The sequence below is a fragment of the Ziziphus jujuba genome, chromosome 9 (assembly GCF_031755915.1).
Source record: "Ziziphus jujuba cultivar Dongzao chromosome 9, ASM3175591v1".
Classification (NCBI taxonomy): domain Eukaryota; kingdom Viridiplantae; phylum Streptophyta; class Magnoliopsida; order Rosales; family Rhamnaceae; genus Ziziphus; species Ziziphus jujuba.
The window spans coordinates 26105001-26118322 of record NC_083387.1 but is presented as its reverse complement, the minus strand read 5'-3'; the positions used below and the strand labels follow the sequence as shown (position 1 = coordinate 26118322).

The 13322-nt window shown below is 33.6% G+C and overlaps 1 protein-coding gene across 2 annotated transcripts; it reads right to left on the bottom strand.

Moving 5' to 3' along the window:
- Positions 1 to 595: 595 nt before the first annotated feature.
- LOC107427884 (guanosine nucleotide diphosphate dissociation inhibitor At5g09550) lies at positions 596 to 13081 on the bottom strand. Of its 2 annotated transcripts, XM_048480129.2 has the most exons (13): positions 12813 to 13080; positions 11670 to 11732; positions 11483 to 11566; positions 10913 to 11020; positions 10619 to 10791; positions 10268 to 10379; positions 9191 to 9271; positions 9053 to 9115; positions 2534 to 2635; positions 2254 to 2378; positions 1477 to 1687; positions 965 to 1039; positions 596 to 788 (listed from the first exon to the last, which is right to left on the bottom strand). In XM_048480129.2, the coding sequence occupies exons 1-13, from the start codon at positions 12897 to 12899 to the stop codon at positions 735 to 737; spliced, it is 1338 nt and encodes a 445-aa protein (XP_048336086.1). In that variant the 5' UTR covers positions 12900 to 13080; the 3' UTR covers positions 596 to 734. The 2 variants fall into 2 exon arrangements, with proteins under 2 accessions (XP_048336086.1, XP_048336087.1); XM_048480130.2 differs by lacking the exons at positions 9053 to 9115; positions 9191 to 9271 and having other exon boundaries at positions 12813 to 13081.
- Between the last annotated feature and the right edge of the window lie 241 nt (positions 13082 to 13322).

Sequence of the window (13322 nt, the reverse complement as noted above, 5' to 3'; positions counted from 1 at the left end):
TTCTTATCTTTTTTTAATTAATTATACTAATCACTAATAAAACAATTATTAATAATATATTATCATTTTATAAGGCAAATGGATAACCAAAAAATCCAAAGCAATTGTATTTTAATAAAATTTCATATCGAAAATAAAAAATTCATCATGTACATTGCCATCGTTAATTGGCCCTTTGTGTGATTTAAAAGAATATCACGCTAAATATATATATATATATATTTTTTAGTGAATGGAATATTAAGCTATATAAACTATACTCTTTCAAATAAATATATAAATAGTAAACGGAAGGTAACGACAAGTCATAGTTGTGTGGACTATTTTAAATAAGAATTGGAAAACGTAAATCCACTTTATGTCACTATCAAATATCCAATATCTTTATAAACATGAGATGAGACTCAAAATCGTCACGTGACTCGAAATGTAATAAAAGCTGAATGAACGAAACATCCACATCCACATCCACATCCACTCACAGTTCTGAAAATGACAAATCATTTAATAAAAGAAGAATGAAAAAATGGTTTTTTTTCTCTTTTTTTTTTTTTTTTTTTTTTTTTTTTTTGGCGCCCCCCACCCCCCCCCCCCCCCCCCCCCCCCCCCCCCAACATGAAGAATTGAGAAGATTATATAATCCAAAGCGAAAAAATAACTCTTCTGCTAAGACTGCAGCATGTGAATATAAGATATTTGAAGAGTTTTTTTTTTTTTTTTTTTTTAAAAAATTATTATTCTTCAGCAGCAGCACTCGCAGCACTAAGATCCACAGAAAGATCAAGCACCTGAACATTTTTGGAAAACAGAAAGTTAAAAGAAGAAATACAAGCAAAGTTAAAGTAGAACCATCAAGATCAGTACAATTTTTACACCTATCATCTGTGCTACGTTTTTAGTAAGAAACAAAAAATAAGTTGGTGTTCTTTACAAACGGATGAACATTGAGTAAAAAGAGATTTACCTTTCCAGTAATCTTGGTGTACATGGCAAGCACATCTTCGACCGTAGACTCAAAGTGCGTAGTTGCATCATAACTCTGTAAACATTCTTGAATAACTTAGAAAATTCTTCTTTACAAACTAAATACACAAGTCCTGTGCTCATCTAAAAACAAAAGCAGAAGTTTGACAATTTTAATCAGCATCTTAGCCATGAAAAACATCAATAATATGCCTTGGTTACACCTTTTGATTGGTCACTTGCCCAAAAAAGCTATGTTTGATTGATCACTTTCTATAAAGTAGTCAGGATTGCTGGTATTGAAAATTTTCAATACTTTCTTCTTGACTAAAATGGAGAAAAAAATAAAATGGAAATACTACTTTTCCGGTAAAAGTTGCTCATTTTAAAGTGTGAATAAACCCAGAAGAAGAAAACAACTTGGCACATTTTCATCATCTTTGTCAAATTTCTTGTCACCAAGGTTATAAAATCTATATGATGACAGTGAATAATAAAATTTTATCTTCTTACGGTGGATATGAAGCAATGATCAGCTTCATGGTTGTTTGTCGGTACAAATCTGTCGTAAGTGTCGTAGAATATCTCATCAACAGGTCCCAATAGGTCAATGCCGCGCTTCAATTCCACCTCAGGGTCACTGGTCTCTGCTTCTGTTGAAACAAAAGCAATGTATTTTCCTTTTGCAGCTACATTGTGAGCATATGAGCAGCAGAATAGGTACCTGCAGCAACGTAGAAATCACGAGCCACATAATATAAATTTAACTGGAATCCAAAATTTGCTCCTTGTCTCTGTGTGTGTGTGTGTGCGCGCGCGCATCCGCAAGTTTGCATATCTTCTTTGTCTTGTATTTGGTTATTCATTGCATCATTGTCAAGGTTCCTAACAAACTGAAGTGAGTTGAGTTACAGGAGTAGGACTTGGCCGTGCTTATTTAAAAAACTGTATTCTTGCCCAAGGAATTCCTAGTCACTCTCATTTTACCGTAGGAGAGTTCAGTAAAGATCATATTATTTGTATTTATGCCTCTGAGGAAGTTTCTTTTAAAGGAAATTCCTGTACGAGCACTTAATTGGACATTGCCAATACCAAAATAGAAAGCCACAACCAAATGATTACTTAAATCACATAAAAAGTGAGTTAAAATAAAGGAAAACAATGCCATGCATATTTGCGGTTTTAAGTAGTTCAAAATTGTCATCCTTAAAAGCAAAGGCATTATTTGTCATCGCCTGTATATTCTAGCGATCAAAAGGGAAAATGGAAAATAAATAAAGGCATACATACATGTCTGATTTACGACCAAGTTGCTTTTGAGGAAGAATAACTTGGGCCGAGTGAGAGTCATTGGTATCTGGAATAGGATGGCTCATTATGCATATAGCTCGGGCAACTTTTCCAACCTTTTGAACCTATTTCCATAAAAACATTAGTTGAAGATGAAGCCCTCACCTAAAACTGGGGCATATTAGGTTGGCATTTTGCAGTTAAAGATACAAAATTTTATTTCAGCATGTTGAACAAGAAAAGAACTTCAGTTTATGTTGCATGTTTGTTAGAAAAATACCTTATCGGGTAGGTATGATGGATCACAAACAACTTTCTTGCATTTAGCAGTTTCTCCCTCAGAGGTTACTCCAATTGCCTTCCCATCACCATCAAAAACCACCTATAATTGAGAAAATGAACTGTCAGGACATTCAAATGAAGGAACTAGCATAATTAACACATCAAAATACCAAATAAATGCTATACATTTCTAGCTGGTTGATAACCTCAAAAAAGGAGAAAAGTGAAAATCATTAGAGGAGATATTAGAGAACCGATCGATTAAAAGTCCCTTGCTGAGAAGCTGATCTCCAAGGTTGTAATATCATGAGAAATCTAATATGATGATCCCCATTTTGAGTTGCAGAACAAAACAATTACCTAAGAATGAAGTGAAGGATATCAACATTGACTTGGTGTTCTAGAAGAGTCTAATTGATAGTATTAGCTTAGGAAGCAAGCAAGGCATTGGAATTGATGAACAAACAAAATATCTAGATACCACAGTAAGAGGAAAATGGTAAAATGGTTCACTCACACACTAGAGGGTTCCAAAGATGTAAGAGTCGGCTTAGCAACCGACATTGTAAATCTATAAAAGGGGCAGCATAGCTTCCATGTGAGATGAGCTACCCAAGCCAGTAGAGTAGGCTCCTAGACAGAGAGCTCTCATGTTCAAGTTGGTGAGTTATTAAAGAGTGCCAGGTGTTTATTGTTAAGTGTCCCAAAGGTTATTATGTGTGGGCGTCCCGCTAAATATGAGTGCTTTCTGTTATTTGTAAGTAAAGGTCATTGTAAAAGTCATTTTATTTAATATAAGTGATTTTTTCCCCCAACAATTTTATATCAGAATGAGGTTAGATCCAGTGGGATGCTAATCTAGCGGGTCTAGTAAGTTAGTCAGTTTTGGTGTCTTGGTTGGTATAGAAGAGTGGTACATGAAGAGTCTATTAAGGACCAAAGCACGAGTATTGATGACCATGGTATTGGAGGAGACTGTCAAGGACCGTTAAGTGAACATGATGGAGAACGATGGAGGTACATAGAATTACAATTACAAGGTTTTATGGTTTTTAGGATTATAATATTATTATGTTTATTATTATATTTATTAATTTTTTTATTATTTTAGTTTCGATTTTATTATAAATAGGGGTTTTTATTACTTACACAAATATTTTCCTAAGATTATATTTTTTTCATTTTTTGTGATACAAATCAAAATTAGGTGTGATGCCTAATGAAAACCAGAACTAGATGTGATGCTAAGGGATTTTGGAAGTGATTCTTTAATTTTATTCTAGTGTGATGTTAAAGTCCTATCTTTAATTTTCTATTTTCTTTTTTACCTATCTGTCCTACATCAATTTGGTATCAAAGCCAAGAATCCAGCCCTTCTATGTGAATAGTGTTACAGCATGAACAACGCAAGTGAACAGTAAAACGTGAATAGTAATCTTGCATGATGAATAGTAACCCTGCATAGACAGTACCCAGTGATCAGATTGCTTTCGTTGGCTTAACGAGTCATGACTACACGATTCGGAAGGAATACAGGCAGATATGAAGAACTATAAATACATATGACAATACAAGTGGAGTCTTTTAATGTTCGAATTAGCAACATTAATGTTCAAGTTAGCAATATTGATGTTCAGGTTGGCAATATGGAGATGCAAGTATCTAATTCGTAGAGCTTCAACTAAAAATAAATAAGATAAAGCTTCTCAAGCCAACTACGATCAAAATAAAGAAAAACAACCAACAAACACAACTACTCAACACCCTTTCCAAGTTTAGATTGCAAGGATCTGTACCTAGCTTACAAAGATCTGAAGAATTATCTGAACGGATTTCTGAGCACATATTACACAGCCTATCAATTCTAAACCTGAACCTTTACCTACACCTATACCACCTGCCCTCTTACTCAAGTCTCTACCTAAATCCCTAACTAACCCTTAACTACACAACCTATCACCTTGCTTAGACCACTACTAGCACAACCCAAATGTGTTAAGTTGGACTCAGATCAATTGAATGAAAGGTTGTTTTTGCTGACCTTGGATATCCCCAAATTTACTAATCATTGTAACTTCTTCATCAAGTTTGAGCTTATGCCATTGCTGCTGCCATTCTTGAAGTTCCGCTTATTGCTTTATGATTTCAACTTCAAACTCACCAGAGTCTCATTCTCTATAAGGGGGAGAATGATGGAGATTACACAAGATTATAATTAGTAAGGTTTTATGATTTTTAGGATTTTAATATTATTATGTTTACTAATTTTCTTATTATTATTTTAGTTTCCTAATGTTGTTAAGTGATTTTATTATAAATAGGAATTTTTATAATTCTTTTAGACATTTGGTGGATAATACAAATATGTTTCTAAAATTATTAAGTTTTGTGTGATGCAAATCAAAACTATATGTGATGCTTAGTTAAATCCAAAACTAGGTGTGGTACCTAGAGATTTTAGGAGTGATTTTTAAAATTGTTAAAGTGTAATGCTAGAACCCTATTTTTAACTTCCTATTTTCTTTTCAACCCTATCAGTTCTAATTTGGTATCAAAGCCAAGAATCCAGCCCTTCTATGTGAATAGTGTTACAGCATGAACAACGCAAGTGAACAGTAAGACGTGAACAGTAATCTTGCATGATGAATAGTAACCCTACGAACTAGCAACACTAATGTTCAAGTTAGCAATATTGATGTTCAGGTTGGCAACATGGAGATGCAAGTATCTAATTCGTAGAGCTTCAACTAAAAATAAATAAGATAAAGCTTCTCAAGCCAAATACAATCAAAATAAAGAAAAACAACCAACAAACACAACTACTCAACACCCTCTCCTAATTTAGATTGCAAGGATCTGTACCTAGGTTACAAAGATCTGAAGAATTATCTGAACGGATTTCTGAGCACATACTTACACAGCCTATCGATTCTAAACCTGAACCTTTACCTACACCTATACCACCTGCCCTCTTACTCGAATCTCTACCTAAATCCCTAACTAACCCTTACCTACACAACCTATCACCTTGCTTAGACCACTACTAGCACAACCCAAATGTGTTAAGTTGGACTCAGATCAATTGAATGAAAGGTTGTTTTTGCTGACCTTGGATGTCCCTAAATTTACTAATCATTGTAACTTCTTCATCAAGTTTGAGCTTATGCCATTGTTGTTGCCATTCTTGAAAGTTTCGCTTATTTATGATTTCAACTTCAAACTCACCAGAGTCTCATTCCCTATAAGGGGAGAATGATGGAGATTACACAAGATTATAATTAGTAGGGTTTTATGATTTTTAGGATCTTAATATTATTATGTTTATTAATTTTTTTTTATTATTTTAGTTTTCTAATGTTGTTAAGTGATTTTATTATAAATAGGAATTTTTATAATTCTTTTAGACATTTGGTGGATAATACAAATATGTTTCTAAAATTATTTAGTTTTGTGTGATGCAAATCAAAACTATGTGTGATGCTTAGTTAAATCCAAAACTAGGTGTGGTACCTAGAGATTTTAGGAGTGATTTTTAAAATTGTTCAAGTGTAATGCTAGAACCCTATTTTTAACTTCCTATTTTCTTTTCAACCCTATCAGTTCTAATTTGGTATCAAAGCCAAGAATCCAGCCCTTCTATGTGAATAGTATTACAGCATGAACAACGCAAGTGAACAGTAAGACGTGAACAGTAATCTTGCATGATGAATAGTAACCCTACGAATTAGCAACACTGATGTTCAAGTTAGCAATATTGATGTTCAGGTTGGCAATATGGAGATGCAAGTATCTAATTCGTAGAGCTTCAACTAAAAATAAATAAGATAAAGCTTCTCAAGCCAAATACGATCAAAATAAAGAAAAACAACCAACAAACACAACTACTCAACACCCTCTCCTAGTTTAGATTGCAAGGATCTGTGCCTAGGTTACAAAGATTTGAAGAATTATCTGAACGGATTTCTGAGCACATACTTACACAGCCTATCGATTCTAAACCTGAACCTTTACCTACACCTATACCACCTGCCCTCTTACTCGAATCTCTACCTAAATCCCTAACTAACCCTCACCTACACAACCTATCACCTTGCTTAGACCACTACTAGCACAACCCAAATGTGTTAAGTTGGACTCGGATCAATTGAATGAAAGGTTGTTTTTGCTAACCTTGGATGTCCCTAAATTTACTAATTATTGTAACTTCTTCATCAAGTTTGAGCTTATGCCATTGCAGCTGCCATTCTTGAAGTTCCGCTTATTACTTTATGATTTCAACTTCAAACTCACCAGTCTCATTCTCGATGAGGGGGAGAATGATGGCGATTACATAAGATTATAATTAGTAGGGTTTTATGATTTTTAGGATTTTAATATTATTATGTTTATTAAATTTTTTCATATTATTTTAGTTTCCTAATGTTGTGAAGTGGTTTTATTATAAATAGGGATTTTTATAATTCTTTTAGACATTTGGTGGATAATACAAATATGTTTCTAAAATTATTTAGTTTTGTGTGATGCAAATCAAAACTATGTGTGATGCTTAGTTAAATCCAAAACCAGGTGTGGTACCTAGAGATTTTATGAGTGATTCTTAAAATTATTCAAGTGCAATGCTAGAACCCTATTTTTAACTTCCTATTTTCTTTTCAACCCTATCAGTTCTAATTTGGTATCAAAGCCAAGAATCCAGCCCTTCTATGTGAATAGTGTTACAGCATGAACAACGCAAGTGAACAGTAAGATGTGAACAGTAATCTTGCATAATGAATTGTAACCCTGCGTAGACAGTACCCAATGATCAGATTGCTTTCGTTGGCTTAAAGAGTCATGACTACACGATTCGGAAGGAATACAGGCAGATATGAAGAACTATAAATACATATGACAATACAAGTGGAGTCTTTTAATGTTCGAATTAGCAACATTAATGTTCAAGTTAGCAATATTGATGTTCAGGTTGGCAATATGGAGATGCAAGTATCTAATTCGTAGAGCTTCAACTAAAAATAAATAAGATAAAGCTTCTCAAGCCAACTACGATCAAAATAAAGAAAAACAACCAACAAACACAACTACTCAACACCCTCTCCTAGTTTAGATTGCAAGGATCTGTACCTAGTTACAAAGATCTGAAGAATTATCTGAACGAATTTCTGAGCACATACTTAAACAGCCTATCGATTCTAAACCTGAACCTTTACCTACACCTATACCACCTGCCCTCTTACTCAAATCTCTACCTAAATCCCTAACTAACCCTTACCTACACAACCTATCACCTTGCTTAGACCACTACTAGCACAACCCAAATGTGTTAAGTTGGACTCGGATCAATTGAATGAAAGGTTGTTTTTGCTGACCTTGGATGTCCCCAAATTTACTAATCATTGTAACTTCTTCATCAAGTTTGAGCTTATGCCATTACTACTGCCATTCTTGAAGTTCCGCTTATTACTTTATGATTTCAACATCAAACTCACCAGAGTCTCATTCTCTATGAGGGGGAGAATGATGGAGATTACACAAAATTATAATTAATAGGGTTTTATGATTTTTAGGATTTTAATATTATTATGTTTATTAATTTTTTTTTTATATTATTTTAGTTTCCTAATGTTGTTAAGTGGTTTTATTATAAATAGGTATTTTTATAATTCTTTTAGACATTTGGTGGATAATACAAATATGTTTCTAAAATTATTTAGTTTTGTGTGATGCTTAGTTAAATTCAAAACTAGGTTTGGAACCTAGAGATTTTAGGAGTGATTCTTAAAATTGTTCAAGTGTAATACTAGAACCCTATTTTTTTAACTTCCTATTTTCTTTTCAACCCTATCAGTTCTACATTAGAATGGTTAGAGACCACAAGTGCTAGAGAGGACGATCAGGGATCATGAAAGTTGTGAGGCGATTTGGGATCTCAGTGAGGTGATGCATGCGAGGCAGTTTGGGACATGCAGTGGCAAGAGGTGGTCAAGAACCGTGGTTGGAGGAACTTCGTATGATCATGCACAATCAGGGATTATCGAGCTTGTTATCCAGGACCAAGCTTATTTGGTGTTTGAGCAGACCACCAAACCACGATGGATGACCTTCAAAAGATGGACGGTATGTGGAAGTACAATAGCATGGGCTACAATATGTGGTTGTCGTGTATGAAGTCTTATTTGCAGGGATAAAATTTCTGGGAGATCATTAGAGGCGACAAGGTTATGTTGCTGGTGGATGCCGCTGCTTTGATAAAGATCAAAGCTGCTAAGGCATTGTTGGCAATTAAGACTTCCATTGAGAAGAAAAAGTTGGAGCATATTGGAGATGCTAAGACACCAAAGGAAGCATAGGTCACTTTGAGATCACTTCGAATATGGTAGTGAAGCATGCTAAGACGCCAAAGGAGGAGACATGAAGCATGCTTAGCGAGGTCACTTTGAGATCTTTAAAAAATGTTCAAAACAAATTTTAAGGCAGGTATCAAGCTAATTATACGAGAACTTATAATGACTTTATTTACCTTACAGTCTGGCTTGTTGAGCATGTAAGTGCCACCATAAACTGCACTCAACCGCGCAAATGCCTGCCAAAAGTGCCAAGCTTATGAGAAAACTAATTTGACGTTCCTATATATGCACAGTGTTACAGATGAACAAACCTGAGGCAACTCTCCTAAACCATAGAGTGGATAGATATAAGGAGATCCTCCTTGAAAACGTGCCAAAGACTCTGCATAGAGCTTTACAAAAGGAAATGGCAAAACTGTAATAACTGTACTGAGAATCTCCACTGAACTGAAACAACCAATAGTTCTAGAAAATCTTTTACATAGTGAATAATTAGAAACACGACCAGTTCTTGCTTGCGTTTCTGATAATTAGAAATAAACTAATGCCCAAAGAGAATTATTCCTCTAAATTTCTAGCAGCCACAAATTGAAAAATAGTCTTTTTAACTCATTTTCAGTGCGAGGTCTGTGGATTACATACTTCTCTTAAGTCCAGTTGTAGCTTAGGTCTTAACAGTTAGGTTTTTTTCAAACTGGGTTACGTCAAAATTGATAGATAACTTACTGGAACATATACCTTGTATGCAATGGCCAAAATATTTCAGTTTTAATTATCAAAGAAAAATCCAAGGTAGTTCGCAAATATGCCAACTTAAGAAATGAACATATGTGTTTGGCCTGCGAAATTTACATATCTACGGTCATGTAGTTTTTGTCACCTTTTTAGGGACATGAATGTGGCAGAAATGAGTTTTCATCCTCATATGATAGCTTCTACCTTAGATCTAGACCTTTTCTTATGTTATTTTTTACATTCCAAGGTTTTACTTTAAGACCGCATTACAAATTTATAATAACAATTCGATGAAGAGCAAATGTATTGACATAACAAGGCAAGCAGCCACTGATTATGATCTAATCATGATATGTCCAGTAAGAAACAATATTAGTGAACCAAAATGAAAAGGATAATGCACCGGAGGCAACAGTTGTGAGCTAATATCATGAAGGCACCAAACAATATAAAGGTCCATAAAGTGAGAACGCCAGCCATCTTTAAAATTTGTAGTGTTTTTCTCATGTGAATTGGATAAGAATGGAAAATCCTATGTGAATAACTATGGTTGAGACAATATCTTAGGAAACAACCTACCAGAAAAAATCAAGATAAAACATATATACATATATATATATATATATATATCATAAGAACATAACTCATTGCACCTTCATTTTCTTCACAAAACCCATGGCTGGCTTATCCAAGTAAGTATCATCACTATGGAGTGCCAAGGCATGGCCAATAAAATCAACTGTATCATCTTCTAGACCATATTTCCTACAAAAAGGAAAAATATCCATTCAGCAATATAAGAATTACAAATTAATGCTGTCAAACAGGTTTAGGTTAACAATGAAATATAATATTCCTATTAGAGTAGCATATTTCTTTTTCTGACTCATAATTACATGCATCGCCAATGTGTTTGTTATAGTAATTGTTACTAAAGGGGAAATAACAGTGCAACCATTATGAAGCAAGGATTGCAAAAGAAAAAGTAGGAATGTATAGTATACATGATAAGCTCTCTCGCTGTAACTTTATTCAAATCCATCCCTTCATGGGATTTCGGATCATCCTCTTCATAGTCTTGGACATATATGAAGAACTTTCTAGCACGCCGCTTCTCAAAGAGTCCCATCAAGGTTGATTTCAGTGCTTCAACATCAGTTGCTGGGACTTTATAAATCTAAAAAATAATGATGCTCGCATGCTTTCAGTCAGAGATGCAACAGTTATGTTCTGAAATGCAAGAGAAAATCAATTTTAAAATGCAGCTTCCCAAAAATTAACAATGTAGTCATACATACCTTTTTTTTGTTATAGACAAAGCTACCATCTACAGCCTTGAAATTTAAGTACTTGGTGACATCTGTGTGGATAAGGACTCGGACCAAAGAACCATTGGCCATCATGAACTACAAGAGGATATCCAACACAAGGCAGTCATTTTAGTAAAGTACATAAATGTTCAACTCTTTTTTAAATATGTCACTATTGCAGCAAATATATATAAAAGTGAAAAGAATTGAAGGCTACTCAGAATAGAGAAGTTTATCCGAGCATGGAGTTTCATATTCTAAACTCGAAATTGAAAGCAAAAAAATCTAGGTATCTTATTTACTTGACAAATTAAGATAATATGATCAAAAACATTGAACAGATACAATATGCCGCAGGAAAATGTAATGTTTTGATTGTTTTGTTTAACGGCTGGTATCGTTTGCAGATTGTTCCATTTTCATTTGTTCCATTTTCATTCAATCAACTGTGAATCTTATTCCAATAAAAACAACAACAATCATGAAAAGAGAAAGAAACAGATAATACTGCTTTTACTATATTTTACTACACAAATTATCAATAAAAGAACTAAGTACCTTAGGTATCATATCAACATTGTACTCCCTACTTGCACCAAAACTTTCTGGAGGCTTATCGCTTCCCCTAAAACGTTTCCACAGCTAATGCAGCAGCAAGAGTAAAGTTTTGCTTTGAGAAAAAGGAAATAATACCAGATGGAGACAAACATAGAATATATCTCAATCAAGGGGAGAGAACGTAAACCTGTGTAAGATTAAGGGAGGACGACTCCCCACCATAATAGTCGTTTCTGTCCATATGCAACACCTGCATCAAACAAATACCTACAGGTGAAGAACTGGCTGGCGTACACTACCTAAGTAGCTATAAACTAAAAACAAAGTTCATTAATGGAACCCCACCGCTTTCCCTCAGCAAATCATTCTATTTAATTGATACTTTACGTAGTTTTTTTTTTTTTTTTTTTTTTTTTTCCCTCTTGAGTAGCGAGGGTTGGAGTGATTCGATCTTAGGAAATTTTTGATTGAGTTAACAGTGAATTTGGCCCTTTTCTGGCTAGAGACTTACTATTATTATTATTATTATTATTTTTTTTTTCTTTGGTAAACAGACTAGTACATAGTTACAAATTAGAGAATGTAAGGCAACTCCACTTCTTAGATATTAGTAAGCACCTATATCAACCATATAATCTCCATTTGACACTATACTATTACTTTCAACAATAACAATAATGTCAAAATATCTCATTCTTCTTTGAAAGTATATCAACAATAACAACATTTGAAATATCATTTTTCATGCTTCCAAATTCAAGCTTTGCTAGAAACAATTTTCCGATGAAAGTTCCTTAAATTGCACATTTTGTGAATTTGTTCATAAGCTTTACATATATCTATCACAATGAAATCCTGCAAAAAGGCACACCTTAGGATAATTTTTCCAAAACAATGTATTTATAAACTCTTTAGTCCAAATAAATTCTTACATGATAGAGCATGTATGTCAAAGCTTCCAAGGATTTATACATTCATTTCATTTTTTACTGGATGCCCTCAAAAATATTTATCAATAACACACACCTCCGCCATCCTCAAATATAGATACCTTTTAGCTCAAAAGTCTTATCAATTCTCTACTAAAATAAAATGTAGATTCAAAGAAAAAAATAAAAATAAATTATATTATATTATATTATACCGGTTACGATCAATTAACACGTATAACAAAAGAAAAAAAAGCTTCGATACTATTTATTTGTTTTTTTTTTTTCAATTCATAAACAGAGAAATAAAGTAATAAATGCACATTATCATCGAAATAGATCAAAAATGCAAGCAGAAAATGAATAAAAGAAAAAGAAAAAGAAATTAGACTAAAAAATACTTTGAGTCCATTAACGGAAAGAAGGCCACTGAGAATGCACTCTTTAAGACCGGTACCAAGAACGATGACGTCATACTCTTCATCCATGGCGAAGCAGAGAAATCAATCAAACGAAAAGTACACACACAAGAAGAAAAAAAGAAAATGAATTCACAGAGAAAAAAAAGAAAAAAAAGATAAACTGACGAACAAAGATTGAGAAAGCGTGAGAGATAGAGAGAGAGAGTGCGTGTGTATGTGGTGTAAGTGTACAATGAAGTTTGGTACAATTATTTTTTTTTTAATTTAAATTTTTTTTTAAAAAAAATGAAAAATGGGAAGCTTTGGTTTGGTGATTGTGACTTGGAACAGGTCTTTAGCGGGAAGTAACGAGAGTAACGCAAATATATGAGGGCTTGTTGTATACGTACACGCTAATTTTCTTTTCTTTTCCTTTTTTATTTTATTTATTTATTTATTATTATTATTTTGTGATGGACTTCTCCTATTTATTGCCTAATTTATAATTGC

Coding starts and splice junctions, on each gene's coding strand:
- LOC107427884 (XM_048480129.2), bottom strand. CDS start 12,899: ATGGATGAAGAGTATGACGTCATCGTTCTTGGTACCGGTCTTAAAGAG. Junction 10,792..10,912: donor TTGTCTATAACAAAAAAAAG/GTATGTATGACT, acceptor ATTATTTTTTAG/ATTTATAAAGTCCCAGCAAC. Junction 789..964: donor ACACCAAGATTACTGGAAAG/GTAAATCTCTTT, acceptor AAAAATGTTCAG/GTGCTTGATCTTTCTGTGGA.